A 14,501-nucleotide genomic window follows, 5' to 3' on the forward strand; every position below is an offset into this window, starting at 1 on the left:
GACGTCGTCGACCGTCTTTTTGGTTACCGTTTATTCCATCAATTTTGTTATCAGCCACACCAACGACTAATGTAAGCCTCACCGAGGTGAAGCCGGGTGTACGGAGACCTAGGTAATCTTTTAATCTTTTTTTTTTTTTTTTTTTTCGCTTTCCGCGTCGGATGCCGAGACGGATTTAGTAGCATAAGACGGAATCTAGCCAATTATCTGACAAGCGAGAACTACCTTTAGACTTGATTTCAGTAGTCTTTGAAATGTTTCTTAGAGGGTGGGTGGGCAAAAGCTTACCTCATAATCCCTCCCCCCGGCCAGATAGCAATGCCGTTCTCCACAAATATTAACCAATCGAAATTGGGCACACGATTCCTTTAGGAAATAATGCAGGGACTTTCTCAGTACTTTTCAAGCAAACGGAACTAAAAACGCCTAAAACGCCTAAAGCACGCTTACATCGCTGTTCTTTTCTTATTTCTCACCCTACATCCTTTTCGCATCTCTGTAGGAGATAAGTCTCGCGAAGCCAGCTATCATAAAATGCATTTCAATATGATGAATGTGGCGGTGTGTCCGACCTGCCGCTGTGCTCTTTGCAGCATTTTCTTATGTACCTAAATAACCCCTTCCAGTAATCGATTTTCATTCCTCAAGCATTCGCACTTCAAAACCAACAGAATCCAAACCTTCTAAGACACCATACATCCCTCATAACACTCACATGTACTGTCGAATGATTTTTACACTGGAGAGAGCATGAGTTCAACACTCGTTTACCCAAGGGACCCAATGGTCGCCTTAACCAACGTGCTTACTTTATATCACACCCATAAAATCCTCTTCTTGGTAGGACTTCTTAGTATAGTTTGTTCAATAGCATGGCTTCGCAGGGATCGACGTCTCGAAAAGATGCCGGGTCCTGGCGGGAGTCCCTTAATCGGAATCGGAACTAGCTTGCCACCAAAGGCCCATATCCGCTTTAGAGAATGGGCTGCTAAGTACGGCGATGTCTTCAAGTTGAAGGTGGGCTGGTATAACTGGGTCATCATCAACAGCCCGGAAGCGATGCACGAGATCCTGATCAAACAGGTAATAATATATTCACAGAGTACAAGGGGTCATATATGCTAAATACTAACAATTATCTCCTTAGTCCTCGAGTACTTCATCCAAAATGCCTGCTCCTATTGGTCATGGTGTAGTTGCCGGTGGCATGAGGATGTTTACCTTGCCCTACGGGAACAAATGGCGCGCCTATCGTACCATCTCACACCAACTCCTCTCAAGTACGATGACAGCCACATTCCTCCCGTCACAGGAGTATGAGGCGAAGCAGCTACTCTTCGACCTGGCTACGGACCAGGACGACTTCCTCATGCATGTACGCCGTTTTGCTTTTAGCATCATGCTAACAAGTACCTACGGCCTGCGCGTGAAGACGTGGGATGATGAGGATGTGCATCACGCTTTAGAAAGCGCCCGCATTCTTGGCAAGATCACTCACGCTGGCGTATTCATCGTTGATGAACTTCCCATCTTAGCACATCTTCCCAAGTGGCTCCAGCCAGGGATGAAGCGGGCCGAGGGATATAGGAAGCCGCTACTTGATGCTAAGATGATACTCTGGCGACGACTACAAGAGCAGGTTGCTGCCGGTAAAGCACCGGTTTGCCACGCGCGCGAGATGATGGAGAACGACGACGCTTGGCGGAAACAGGGCCTCACGGATGAGGACGCGGCTTGGGTTGCGGGTGGTAACGTGGAGGCTGGATCGACGACCACATCTGTCACGTTGCTAAGCTTGCTACTACACCTTGCGTCAAGTCCCGACGTACAGAAAACAGCTCATGAAGAGCTTATGCGCGTCGTAGGACCCGATCGCACCCCCGTATTCGATGACGTAAAGAACCTTCCCTACATCCGCGCCTGTGTCAAGGAGGTTCTACGCATGCATCCTACACCGTTCTGGGGAATCAAGCACTATGCCGACGCCGACGTCACCTATAAGGACTATGTGATACCCAAGGGTACCGTATTGCTAGCCAATACGAGTACCATCCACTACGATCCTTCTCGCTACGAGGATCCGTTCACTTTCCGTCCGGAGCGTTACCTCGGTCATCCTAAATACAGTGCTGACTACGCTAACCAGAGTGACCCGTACAAACGTGATCACTTCACCTTTGGCGTGGGGAGACGTATCTGTCCGGGTTCTCGTCTTGCCGAGAACTCCCTGAACATCGCCTTATCAAACATTCTATGGGCGTTTGAGATCCGCCCACCCGTCGTTGATGGGGTGGAGGCCGAAATGGATATAAGCGATGACGCGTGGGAGAACACGAGTTTCCGCGGGCCGAAACCCTTCAAGGCTCGGTTTGTCCCTCGCGCTGAAAATAGGTCCAAGCTCGTCCAGGATCAGTGGCAGCAGGCTATGAAGGAAGGGTATGTGCTCAGGGGTAACAATGTCGATGTCAATAGTGTTGTGATATACTAGCGGCGCAAACTTCGGTTGTTATTTGGTTGGTTAGCATTATTTGAAATAACTGGCATGGTGTAGCACGCGAAAATTGTATCATATTCCCAATGCAGTCACATTCTTTCGATTGCCCTGGTACCTAATCCATCCCACCCAATACTCTTATCATGTAAACAGATACGAGTTCCCCACGCACATAGCCATCATACGAACCTGATAGAAACCAATAAGGTATATGATGTTAATACACACCTAAGTTATAACAACCGCCTCTAACTAAGATAGGTTATATTAGACGAGTAAGATGCTTACAGGCAGATCCCACTCTCGAAACTTCGGTGGCTTGCCACACATAGCTTGTTCTTATAAGATATGCTAGTCATCGAGCCAACTTCCGGATCCCGAAGACGCGCGGATAGTCATAGTTGCGCTTACATATTCCCATAGTCCTAGCAAGAAAGTTCCGTTGCTCTCCCCCCGGAGCGATGGTGGTTCCCAAAAAAGAGGTGAGCAAAAAGCGGAGACTAATACTTTGAAACGAGGTAGACGATTGATATGACGAGGCGCTCTTTGTCCCCGTGTGCTTTAGGATCCAATAATCTGATTTAGCTTGCAGGTGTGAAACTGTATTGAGTTCAAACATGTACGAATCATATAGGAGGTAGGTAATAATTGTTTTTATTTACTTTCTGGTATAGATTTCATTCTGAACACAGAAATATTAGAGTTTGCTAAAGGTAAAACTGTTTAGCTTGACAGGCAAGCAAGCATAAAAACAATCTGTACTTTCATAGTTTCTTTGATGTAGATTGTACCTAGGGCAGACAGCAATAACGTTATGAGTCAAAAGTAAGAACGGGCAGTTTATGTTGTAATAAAAGGTAAGAAATAGCTGTTCATCTACTATCCGTGCTCAACTCCATGCCAATTTTGATCAACTTACTTCCCGTAACAATTCTTGGTATTTCCTCCTAGGTATCCGTTGAAATCTCCTTGTATATCAAAGAGCACTCTACTACACATAGGTAAAACTGTCCATGGCCTTCTAAGGCATTCATTTTAATCACCATCTTAATTTCCCCGTGTAATCTCAGTCATGTCCCATCGAAATGGAGGTCAAGGCTGGCAGCCATTTCGTGGCCGTGGTCAAAGTCGAGGCCGAAGCCAAAGTAGGGGCCAGAGTAGGGGTAGGGGGCAAAGTGAAAATGCCCATCAAGACCAAGGCCATACGTCTACCTCGCAAGATGACACAGCAAAGGAGGATGCGATTATTTCTAACCTCGACGACAGCATTCAAGATGTCGTCCCCCGGAGGCCGGCGTATGGGAAGCAAGGACAAGACGTTTTCCTTAAGGCTAACTATTTCGAACTTGACGTAGCTAAAAATAGTAACCTTCACTTTCACCATATATCATTTCTGGATAAGGCCAGGGAGCCTACAGGGATAAAGCTAGCTCGCGTCGTCAAGTTGCTTATTGGAGATCAACTTAGGAGACCATTTGACGTAGTTACCGATTTTGCCAAGACAATAATCTCGTATGAAAAGCTTCCGGAGGGGTCATTTACCGTACCGTACTACGATGAGGATAGCACCCAGGCAGGGGAGCATAATACGGTGAATTATATCGTGAAGATCGAACACGAAGAGACATTATCGACCGAGGATCTCGTGGAATACTTGAGAGATCCTAGAAGACCGGTAGCAAAGGAGAGCCTGGCAAGGATTGTACAGGCTCTTAATATATTCATCAACTATTACCCCCAGGACTCCGAAGGTTACGCTACCATTGGGTCAAGCAGATCATTTCCATTGACTCAGGAGGACGTGACATCTCTCCAACTCGGCTGCGTCGCTAGAAAGGGGTTTTACTCTAGCATCCAACCAGCTACTTCAAGGATCCTCATCAACATAAATGTCACCCATGGTATATTTCACAAGAGGGAAGGCTTATCTGAAATAATATCTGGATTCATTGCGAAGTCGGGCAAGAGCCTTGCTTGTCTTCGAAAATTAGCGGCGTCCCTTAAAGGAATCAGAATAGAGTATAGTTATCTTAAAGATAAAGCAGGTAAAAGTATTCGCCGGGCGAAAACCATCTTTGACCTTGCATCGCAGAAGGATGGCGCGGCAGATACAGATGTGACAGGAAGCCAGAAACGGCCGGAGGTGTCTAGATATGGTGCCAGAGCAGACGAAGTCAAGTTCTGGTATGAGAGCGATTATATTACAGTCTCCGAGTTCTTCAAGAAAGGTGAGTCTATTCTACACAAATAATATCAATGTTCGTTATAATGTATTCTAACCGCATCAGTTCACGGGGTGGATGTGGAGAAGGACTTACCATTGATCAACGTTGGGTCTCGCATTCACCCAACATACCTTCCATCGGAGCTCTGTCAAGTGTTACCTGACCAGAGAGCAAAACTACCGCGATACGACAGAGATATGATTTCTGACATACCAATACACAAACCTTGGGATAATGCAAGGTACATTGAAAACCACGGCTTGGATACGATCGGGTTCTCAAGTAAAGGAGAGTATAACAAGGCAAGACTGGTACGTATTGCGAATATGATGAAATAAGAGGCAGTTGAGTGATTCTCACCATGTGTAGAATAAATTTGGCCTGTCGGTTAGCAACACATGTTTGAACACTGTCAGAGGGCGGAAGATGCCTGTTCCCCAGATAATGTACTGGTTCGGAAGCGCGATATCACAACCCACCTGGAATCTGAGAGGTATAAAGCTCGGACCTAAAGTGGGCGCTGACAAGACTTGGATGTGCGTAGCTATAAATCCCAAAGCTGGCGATTTGAAGCGACTCGATGATACCGTAAATGACCTCGCGTCTAAATTAAACGGAAACGGCGTATTCGTCCAATCTAATGGGGTGCAAGTAGTGGCAATCGCGAGCAATGGGATCGAGAACCTCAGAAGCCAACTCGCACGTGGACTTAAAGACAGGGCCCAGAGACTCGACTTCGTGCTCGTAGTCTTGCCGACAAAATATCAGGCTGCTTATAATTGCGTCAAAAGACTTGGAGACTTGGACTATGGCGTGCCGACCATCTGCATTCTCCGCGATACTCTTTTCCCCGAACGTCCTCCTCCTCCTCCTCCTCCCATGGATCAGCCTTCCGGGTACGGCTCTACAGACCAGCCTCAAAAGCCACCCCCAAACCCTCTCGGAAACCTTGTCGGGAACCTTGCTCTAAAGCTCAACTTGAAGTTCTATAACAATAATCAAGCCGTCCATCTGGGGACTCTAGGTTCGACCTTGAACATGAAAGAAACGATGATCGTAGGGATCGACGTCACTCACTCGCCGAACCCAAACCAGCCGAGCATTGCGGGGATGGTCGCCAGCGTCGACGAGCACCTCGGGCAGTGGCCCGCCGTCTTGCGACACCAGGACTCGCCGCGCATCGAGATGGTCACGCACCTGCAGGAGATGCTCGAGACGCGACTGGAGCTCTGGAGGGAGGCACGGCGCAACCAGGAGCAGAAGCAGCATCGGCAGAAGAAGCAGAAGCAGCAACATCCGCAGTGCCGGCTGCCGAAGAACATCATCGTTTATCGCGACGGCGTCTCCGAGGGCCAGTACAAGCTCGTACTGGAGAAAGAACTGCCTAAGCTGAAAGACGCGTGTAAGAAGTTGTACGAGAAGGATATGCCCAAGATCACGGTCGTGATCGTCGGCAAGCGCCACCACACGCGGTTCTACGCTAAGGAAGATAGCAGCAACCCGGCCCCGGGGACCGTCGTCGACCGCGGGATCACGCAGGCCGTGCGCTGGGACTTCTTCCTGCAGGCGCACCGGGCGATCGTCGGGACCGCTCGGCCGACGCACTACTTCGTCGTGCACGACGAGATATTCCGGGAGAAATTCCAGGGTAGCTCGGCCGACGCGCTGGAGACGCTCACTCATTGTTTGTGCTACGTGTTCGGCCGGTCGACGGGTGCCGTGGGGGTCTGCACGCCGGCTTACTATGCGGATCTGGTGTGCAATCGCGCCCGCTGCTACGTCGCTGCCGACGCTACGTTTTCTCGAGCTCCGCCTCCGCCTCCTATAACTGGCTCGGCGGTGAAGCCGCAGTCACCACCTCTGGGGAGCCAGGGGATTCGTTTACATCGGAATATGGAGAATAGTATGTTTTACATTTGAACGGTTGAGAGTTGGCTAAGACTCCTGCTGGATGAGTACTTTAACTGCTTATGTTAGATGCCTGTGGGACTGCAGGGGAATGAACACTTCATTGTGGTTGGTTGAGATTTACTTGGAGCCAGCAGATAGACACATGCACTTTGGGATCTGGGCGGTGAGAGATTGTCAAATCGTAAGAGGCTGGAAAAATGCCCGCACCTTAAACCCAGGTAGATACCTAGGAAGGTAGCTAGGTAGCTTTAGACAGTGACAATCTGGTTCATATTATTTACAAGTCGTGATGGTACACGACTACCTAATGTAGTGTTTTAAAATACACGTTTCAACCCCTAAGGACATTACCCAGCGATCGTTCGAGAACGACGCCACCGACACCGACCGCGGCCACGGCCCACAGCCACTTGTTGCCGACCTCGGCGAGGCTCGGCCAGAAGCTGTTCTTGGCCTTCTTGTACTCCTGGAGCTGCTGGTACTTTGTCGGGTTCTCCTTGGCGTACCGTTTCTCCTGGTCCTCCTCGTTCTCCTTGTCCCCTCCGATGAAACGCAGGAACAAGTAGTTGGCGATGGGACCGAGGAGGGTTAGCGGGTGCAGCTGACCAGCGCTGAAGAGGAGGAGCGGGAAGGAGAAGTGAACTAGAGCGTCACCGAGATAGCTACGAAAAGTTAGTATTTGCCGTAAATAGCGACAAGGTATAGGATAAACTTACTTGGGGCGTCGGACAATGCTAAATACTCCCTCCCGGTTGAGCTCATTGCTCTTTTTATTGGCATGGAATGCGAGTTGGGTGTCAGCTAGAACTTCCAGAGCATATCCCGTGGTGAAGAGGAAGATAGCAAGGCCACGAGCAACAGTCGACGCTTCGGGGAAAGGAGACGCGATAGCAGTAGCAACAGGAGCGCGGAAAGGTAGCGTGAACGGCAGTGTGATTATGGTCTGGGCGAGAGCCTCGGGTAAGAACACCGTGAAAAAGGCCTTGTTCCAGAAGTCAGGCTCCTTCCTGGCTGCTGTCCGGTAGCGAGGGTCGTCTTCGCCACGTCGGAGGGTGCGAGAAGCGATGCGGTAGAAGAGACGGATACCCCAGGCGCTAACACCACCGAGAAGAAGCTTCTGATCGTACGACAAGGCGGACCAAGCTGTAGAGACAGGTAATCCTTCATAAACCACGGGTATTCCGATAGCGCTCCACCACGCGTTGGCTACTTGGGCGCTCGGCCACAGCCAATCTTTAACTTCGACCCTGTCGGTATAGCGTGCTAAACCGTACGTGACGAGACTCAATCCCGTGTGCAAGCCGAAAGATGGTAATACTGCGTGTTGGAGAAGTCCAACTGTTGACGTCGTACCCCCAAACCTGATTCTGGCAGCGGCATTAGGTGTGAAATGGGCTCCGTAGCGGTCCTGCTCAGCACCGGAACGCGACGGTAAGCTCTCATTAAGCTTGTTTACTTCTGAATGAGCTTCATGACGGCCAAACCTGCGTTCATATCTATCTTGCTCGGCTCCAGATCCGCGAGGTAATATCTTTTCGATATCTGCCCTGGTGGGAAGTTTATGCCCGCCAAACCAATGCTCATATCTGTCTTGCTCGGCGCCCGAACCTTTGAAAATGTTTTCTTGTACTTTTTCTACCTTTTCTTGGACTTTCTCTTTGACTTTATCGGCTTTGTTCCCGCCGAACCAGCTGCCAAAGCGGTCTTGCTCCGCCATTGTGGTTAGAATAGTAGGCGTAATTTATATCATTCAACAAGTAGCAAGAAAATGAAGAAAATAAGAAATAAAAAAAATACAATTGACTTGGAAAATAAGTCTTAAGAGTTCAAGTGAGACGAAAAGTCTCAGCCAATTTGTATGTAGCAGCGCGATCATGTCGAGACGATGACGTAGTGTTACTTTGGGTATGACGTGGTAGAATACTTCGCATCTTCTACTACTATGGTACCTAATAAGGTGTGCTATTATGCGACTTGGCTCTCGCAATTACCCGAGGTTACTTACATCGTTTATACCGAGATATCACGACATTGAAGCTCATACAAGCACAATAATGCATCGAAATCACGCGAATATAACTTTATGCTTTAGGTAGATAGAAATATGAATATCCACCCGGTACTTTATTTCCAAGTGCCTGTTAACACATAAAAGTAACAATCCAATGTCTTACTATAGGTATTTCGTATCTGCACACCAGAATTAATACGGTACAGAATGACGAATATAGTCCGCCAATAACCGAAATATATATCATAAACTTATGACAACCTTAACGGACAAACGATAATGACCCCTTACTTAGATCACGGCACCCGCAATTTACTCTTCCTCGCCGCCAACAGCCCCATCGTAGCCAACGTCTCCTCCCCAAGGATCGTAAAAATCGGTATATCAGCCGCGAACTCCTGGGCGAACCAGCTGCGCAGCTCGATCGCCTGCAGCGAGTCAACGCCGAAGTTCCGGATCGGCTCGTCCAGGGAATCCGCGGCGTCCATGCGGCCCTCAAGTCCGGGCGTGATGCTGACCAGCCGCCGCAATAGCGCCTGGGAGACGACGGCCCCGGCTTCGGACATGTTTTTGGCGGCGAGGAACTCCTGTCTCTGCTTAGCTTCGGCGCTCTCTTCTCTGCTGCCCGCACCGTCGGCGCCGGTCGCGTCGTTGAAGATGTGCTTGTAGAAAGGGAGCGAGAGAAACGAGCGGTGGCCGTGGAGACCGCCGGCTTTAATTTGAGACGCGGGAGCTAGTCCGATCGCGATTTGCGGATTCACAATGGGGTCTTCGGGGTTGCAGCAGTGATCGAGCAACGCGAGTAATTCAGGAAACGAGATGCCCGTGAGGAGCCCCTGCGCAAGGATTCGATTACGTAGGGCTTCATCGGCGGCTAGGACCCCGTGGTCGAGAATCACACCGAGATCCAACGCCGTAGCTCGCTCACCTAGCGCATGGCGATAATTCGCGAGGGCGTCCATATATGTATTCCAGGCTGCGTAATTGGCCTGTCCGGCGGAACCTATGAATCCGGAGATCGAGGAAAGCAGGATGAAGAAATCGAGACCTTTCGGTAACAGCGTATGGAGATTCCAGGAGCCGCGAGTCTTTGGGTTCGTACTTGCTATCCAGTCTTCATACGACATATTTTTAAAAAGACCGTCCTAGAATTTGGTCAGTATTACACTACTAGTAATTTTTTTTTCATGGGAAGTAACAATTAGGTGACGTACCCTTAATACCATCGTGGATTGAACGCATCCTGCAATAGGTGGCATGGCGTTCTTATATCTCTGAAGAACGGAATGTAATGAAGTCGTGTCACTAATATCGCATTCTGGACATTCAATCGCGGCTCCAAGTTGGCGAAGCTTCCCGACTATACTCGTGGCGTGAGTGTCCGTTTTCTTTATCCCGGACCTGGATAGTAAAAGGAGGTTTTTAGCCCCTTTTTCCTTTACCATCCACTCTGCGATCATAAGACCGAGTCCACCCGTCCCGCCGGCGATAACATACGTCTTATGTTCGCCGAGAGACCAGATAGACTTGGTTTTGATTTTAGCCTTGGAAGAGGTGTAATGTTAGCACAAGCACCTGCCTAAGATACTGCACGTAGAGGATAAAATATTATATCTAACTTACTGGTACGAGCGAATCGTCGGTCATTTCAAAAACGATCTTTCCGATATTTTGCCCAGACTGGAGCATTCGCATCCCTTCCTGAACATGAGAGATTGGTAGGATCTGGAAGTTCTGTGCCGGTCGTAAAGTTCCTTCGGCCAGCATTCCTAAGACATGCTCCAATATTTCCTGTGATAGAGATCCAGTATCAGCGGTGAATGTGGCACGGCGGAGAAAAGGGCGCATAGGAAGACTGCTATTAGCGACGATATCTTTCTTCCCCAGCTCGATGAATCGGCCGTTGAGAGCAATGAGATCCCACGAAGCCAATAATTCTTCTCCAGATAAGGAGTTGATGATGACATCAACACCCCAGCCTTCGGTTAGTTGAAGGATTCCCTCAGCGAAACTTGTGTTGCGGCTATAGAAGATATGGTCTCCAGCGATGCCGTAGTGGTTGATAAGAAATCTTTTCTTTTCCTCAGACCCGACCGTAGCAAAGATTTCGCCGCCTACCAGCCGTGCTATCTGTAGAGCAATTTGACCAGTACCTCCTGCGGCTGAGTGGATTAAGATACTTTCACCCTTCTGCATCTTGGCGGCGTTGTGAATGGCATACCAAGCAGTACCGAACTGGGTAGGGACAGCGGCAGCCTGGGCAATAGAAATGTTATCGGGTATTCTAGCCAGGCACTTAGCTTCGACTCTAGTAAATGTAGAGTACGCGGTTGCTGAGGAGGTGCAGACTCTTTCGCCAATTTTAAAGTCTGTATTAGGTCCCGTACGGTGTACGACGCCTGCGCACTCATTCCCAAAAGTTGTCCCACTCTCCCTTCCGAGGGCGAGAAGGAGGTCTTTGAAGTTAAGGCCCACCGCGCCAACGCGGATTTCAACCCATCCGGGAGCTAGGGGTTCCTCGACTAATGTATCTTCCACGAAGTACAGGGTGTCAAGAAGGCCGGGAGTTCTAACGGTCATTCTAAGAGGGGGCGCTTGGCCGAATGGGAGAACCTTTGACTGATATGGTAAGGATTTATCGAAGATGTTTTGAGATAAGTCCTTCAGGGGTTGGATACGGCCTATATGGAGCTCATTACCGACTTGCATATATGACATTTCGTAGTCTTGGCTTGTCGTTCTGAAATCCGTGTTCTTTATTAATGCAAATACGTGCTCGGCTTGCTCTTGGACAGGAGAACTGGTAAGCGCAGCCGTTACGATAACAACTTGCTCATTCTCAGAACGAAGGACTCGTGTTAGACCATCTATCATCGCTCGGTTTGGTAGCAGTGAGCCATTCTCATTTTGACCCGTTAGCCAAAGAAGACCCTTTGCTGAGATAAGAATATCCCGTAGCTGAGTGAATAATGTTAGAAATAGATTTTGCAGCAGAGGACGCTCGAATTCGGGGAGGAATATGCAAGTTAGCTGTGAGTTATGGGCTGCGATGCTGAACTGGTCAAGGTAACATGTTTCGCATGTAAAACCTGCATCATTGAGCTGCTTTTCCAAAAGCCGTGCAAAGTCTTCCTGAAACTGAGTTGCTTCGATCACCAGCAGATAGTGCATAGGAGGCTTTAGCACGCATGCTTCCGAAGCTTTTGACGAGATAACTAATACTGGCGCATTAGTTATACCGTTAGTGTAAGGCAATATATCTGTGAAGCTAGCTTGTTCGAGAGTCGTTTTCCACTCTGGGTCGTGACTTTCTAAGCTCTCGCGACTCTTCTCACTTGTGGGGGTGTATGAATTCGGATCGGCTATGCCTATCTGAGAATCACTGTCCTCTGTACGGTTATCTTGCAACCGATTGTCGATCATTATGGCCAGTTTCCCACCTCTGCAGAAGTTAATATTATAATACTAGGTAGTTGGTAGGATATACACACGGCTTGAGTAATTGATTAGCCTGGCTAAGAGGCAGATTACTTGAGTCCGATAGCTAAAATAGGGGTTAGAACTTCATGTCTAGTAACGGCCGGCTTCGCGTGTTAGATTAGGTAGGAAAGTAGAGTACTTACTTCATGTGAAGCGACAGCGATAACCAAATCATAAACATCTGTACCAGTAACCTGGGATCCCAAAAGACCAGATTCCTGAGAAGTAAACTCCAGACAAGGAAAAGTCGGACCGGACGCGCCCTGGGCCTCAAAGAGATTCTGGAGAAACACTGTTTCGTCTGGACTACGAATATGTAGAATTTTCATGTCCGGCTTTTTAAAGGTACTCAGGTCCAGGAAATCTACCAAGAGTGGCTGCGCATCCGATAGATCCCTCTCGTATTCAATCGCCCGGGTGCTCATCATCGAGTTTCGTGTTCTGGCACCGAGTAAGTTCACATGGTAACACAGATGGGGATGTCGCGCCTGATCTGGAGATAACGCCGCCCCAGTGACAAACCGGAGTTTTATGCCCTTTGCATCCAGCACAATTCTTGGCATTGAGCTGTCGAGTGCGGTGGTGGTGGTTTCGTATCCAACGTTCCCCTGGGAAATAATTTTGCCTTTTGACTTGATTGTATCTGCGCTCGGGAAGCTGAGACCAGAGCTCGCTATCCATAGGTACTCAATCTCGGCAGGGACAGCTGTTGACACAACATCTTCTCCAGCACGGGTGAATGCCGCAAGACTTACTTGGAGAATACCGTCAAGGGTTGTTGGGTGAACGATATGCTCTTGGAAATGATTCATGTTATCAATACTTGCCCACCTAAAGCAGTCGATGCTAGCCGTCGCCTGGCGACCGAACTTGTCGCTGAAGGCGAGTTCGTCCATAGCTCTAAAGGAAGGTCCAAAAGTGTAGCCATATTTGAACGCCGAGTTATAGAACTCGTCCTTAGTCCTCTTAAAGATTGCGGTTTCGTTAATGGCTTTATAAGCATCTTGAGCTTCCTTCAGTTTCTTCGGGCCCTCTTTACCCTCTAGTTCGTTGGTGATTCGTGGGAGGTAGTCTATTTGAACTGTTCCATGACAGTGTTCTTGCCATTGAGAGCTGTCGTAGGAGAACAGTCGAAACTTCCAGGAGACGGACTAAGAATCAGCTGTGTCTCAATCCCTTGAGCGCTAGTCGGGACCGTAAGGGCTGTCAAGAAATAAATATCCGTGAGTTTTATACCGTTCATAGGACGGTCTGGATCGGCAAGTTGTTTTGCCGCTTCAATGGCAATTACCACCACGCTAATAGCTGGGTAAATGATTGCTTCATTAATCTAATGGCCATAGTTAGCGAGCACTTGTGGTCCGGGGTCTTCTAGTAACTACTGACCTTATGATCCTTGACCCAGGGAATTTCAGAGACTTTTAGAAAGTTCCTCCAGCGGGGTTGTAGAGGATTCTTGATGAAGAAGAATAAAGGCTTTGGCAACCCATATCAAGTGCAACCAGACTACTGGAACAGGCAGTGTCCATAGTAAAGTTGGGTCCCTTGAGGTTGAAGAACCAACTCACACAGCCTGACAGCAGACTTGTCATACCCATCATTCCATATCTTCCATTTGTTTCAATATCTTGGGCGGTACAAAACCTGAAATCATCAGCAAGGTTTCCTGTATAAACTGATGTATTGCTGTTCGAAACAGCCTCCATTGATATGCCGGCTAGATTCTTTATTAGCTAAGAGGTAATTATGAATTTTAAACTACGTGGTATCTGGTGGAATAATATGTACTATTTTCAAGTGCCCTATACGTGGTTTCTAGGAGAGCTCTGGATTGAGGATCCATAGCTTCTGCCTTGGAAGCAGAGATAGAGAAGAAAGGTGCATCAAATGCCCCTATTTCCCGGGTGAGGAAATGGCCTCCCCGTAATGGAACCTTACAGTGGTTAACTTTTTTTTTCCCAAAGGGGGTTTCATGGTACGGGATAAAATGAACTTACACTATCTCCACGACTGGAATCTGGATGATAGAGAGCTGAGCCATTAAGCCGATCCGCAGGAAAATCTCTCGAGGCACATCGCCCTTCCATCATCATAGACCAGAAAGACTCGGCGGAGGTAGCATCATCTGGGAACTGGAAAGACGTGCCGATGATGGCAATGGGGATCGTTTTGTCCGGCTTTCCATTGTAAGCATCTTGAGTCTCAGACATGGCTTGGAGATAGTGACTATTTTCGACAAGTATAGCAAAAGTTTAGAAAAAACTGATGACTTATTCAAGCATTATCCAAACGGTGGACGAGTAGACGCAGCTACGATACTTTAAGAAGACTATGGCCCGCGAATGATACTGTGAGGTATGCTAATACGTGCTCCATCCAG

At 48.4% G+C, this 14,501-nt stretch overlaps 4 protein-coding genes across 4 annotated transcripts; 2 read left to right on the forward strand and 2 right to left on the reverse strand.

The window, feature by feature from the left end:
• Positions 1 to 903: 903 nt before the first annotated feature.
• On the forward strand, positions 904 to 2,488 carry F4812DRAFT_459811 (putative O-methylsterigmatocystin oxidoreductase; the record flags this gene model as incomplete). The annotated part of the gene is made up of 2 exons (XM_047937610.1): positions 904 to 1,083; positions 1,148 to 2,488. The coding sequence occupies 2 exons, from the start codon at positions 904 to 906 to the stop codon at positions 2,486 to 2,488; spliced, it is 1,521 nt and encodes a 506-aa protein (XP_047790022.1).
• A 1,078-nt stretch (positions 2,489 to 3,566) lies between these two features.
• Positions 3,567 to 6,639, forward strand: F4812DRAFT_471664 (Piwi-domain-containing protein; the record flags this gene model as incomplete). Its single annotated transcript, XM_047939116.1, has 3 exons — positions 3,567 to 4,722; positions 4,783 to 5,030; positions 5,089 to 6,639. 3 exons carry the CDS (start codon positions 3,567 to 3,569, stop codon positions 6,637 to 6,639), a joined length of 2,955 nt encoding a protein of 984 aa, XP_047790023.1.
• Positions 6,640 to 6,877: 238 nt separating this feature from the next.
• F4812DRAFT_430572 (DUF1295-domain-containing protein) lies at positions 6,878 to 8,546 on the reverse strand. Its single transcript, XM_047934365.1, has 2 exons — positions 7,347 to 8,546; positions 6,878 to 7,292 (listed from the first exon to the last, which is right to left on the reverse strand). Exons 1-2 carry the CDS (start codon positions 8,345 to 8,347, stop codon positions 6,962 to 6,964), a joined length of 1,332 nt encoding a protein of 443 aa, XP_047790024.1. The 5' UTR covers positions 8,348 to 8,546; the 3' UTR covers positions 6,878 to 6,961.
• A 30-nt stretch (positions 8,547 to 8,576) lies between these two features.
• F4812DRAFT_471667 (KR domain-containing protein) lies at positions 8,577 to 14,331 on the reverse strand (the record flags this gene model as incomplete). The annotated part of the gene is made up of 10 exons (XM_047939117.1): positions 8,577 to 9,786; positions 9,856 to 10,185; positions 10,265 to 12,083; positions 12,133 to 12,185; positions 12,265 to 13,202; positions 13,274 to 13,451; positions 13,508 to 13,597; positions 13,690 to 13,838; positions 13,910 to 14,054; positions 14,119 to 14,331. 10 exons carry the CDS (start codon positions 14,329 to 14,331, stop codon positions 8,938 to 8,940), a joined length of 4,764 nt encoding a protein of 1,587 aa, XP_047790025.1. The 3' UTR covers positions 8,577 to 8,937.
• Positions 14,332 to 14,501: the final 170 nt, after the last annotated feature.

The sequence above is a fragment of the Daldinia caldariorum genome (genome assembly GCF_022478825.1).
Source record: "Daldinia caldariorum strain CBS 122874 unplaced genomic scaffold F4812scaffold_9, whole genome shotgun sequence".
NCBI classification, from domain to species: domain Eukaryota; kingdom Fungi; phylum Ascomycota; class Sordariomycetes; order Xylariales; family Hypoxylaceae; genus Daldinia; species Daldinia caldariorum.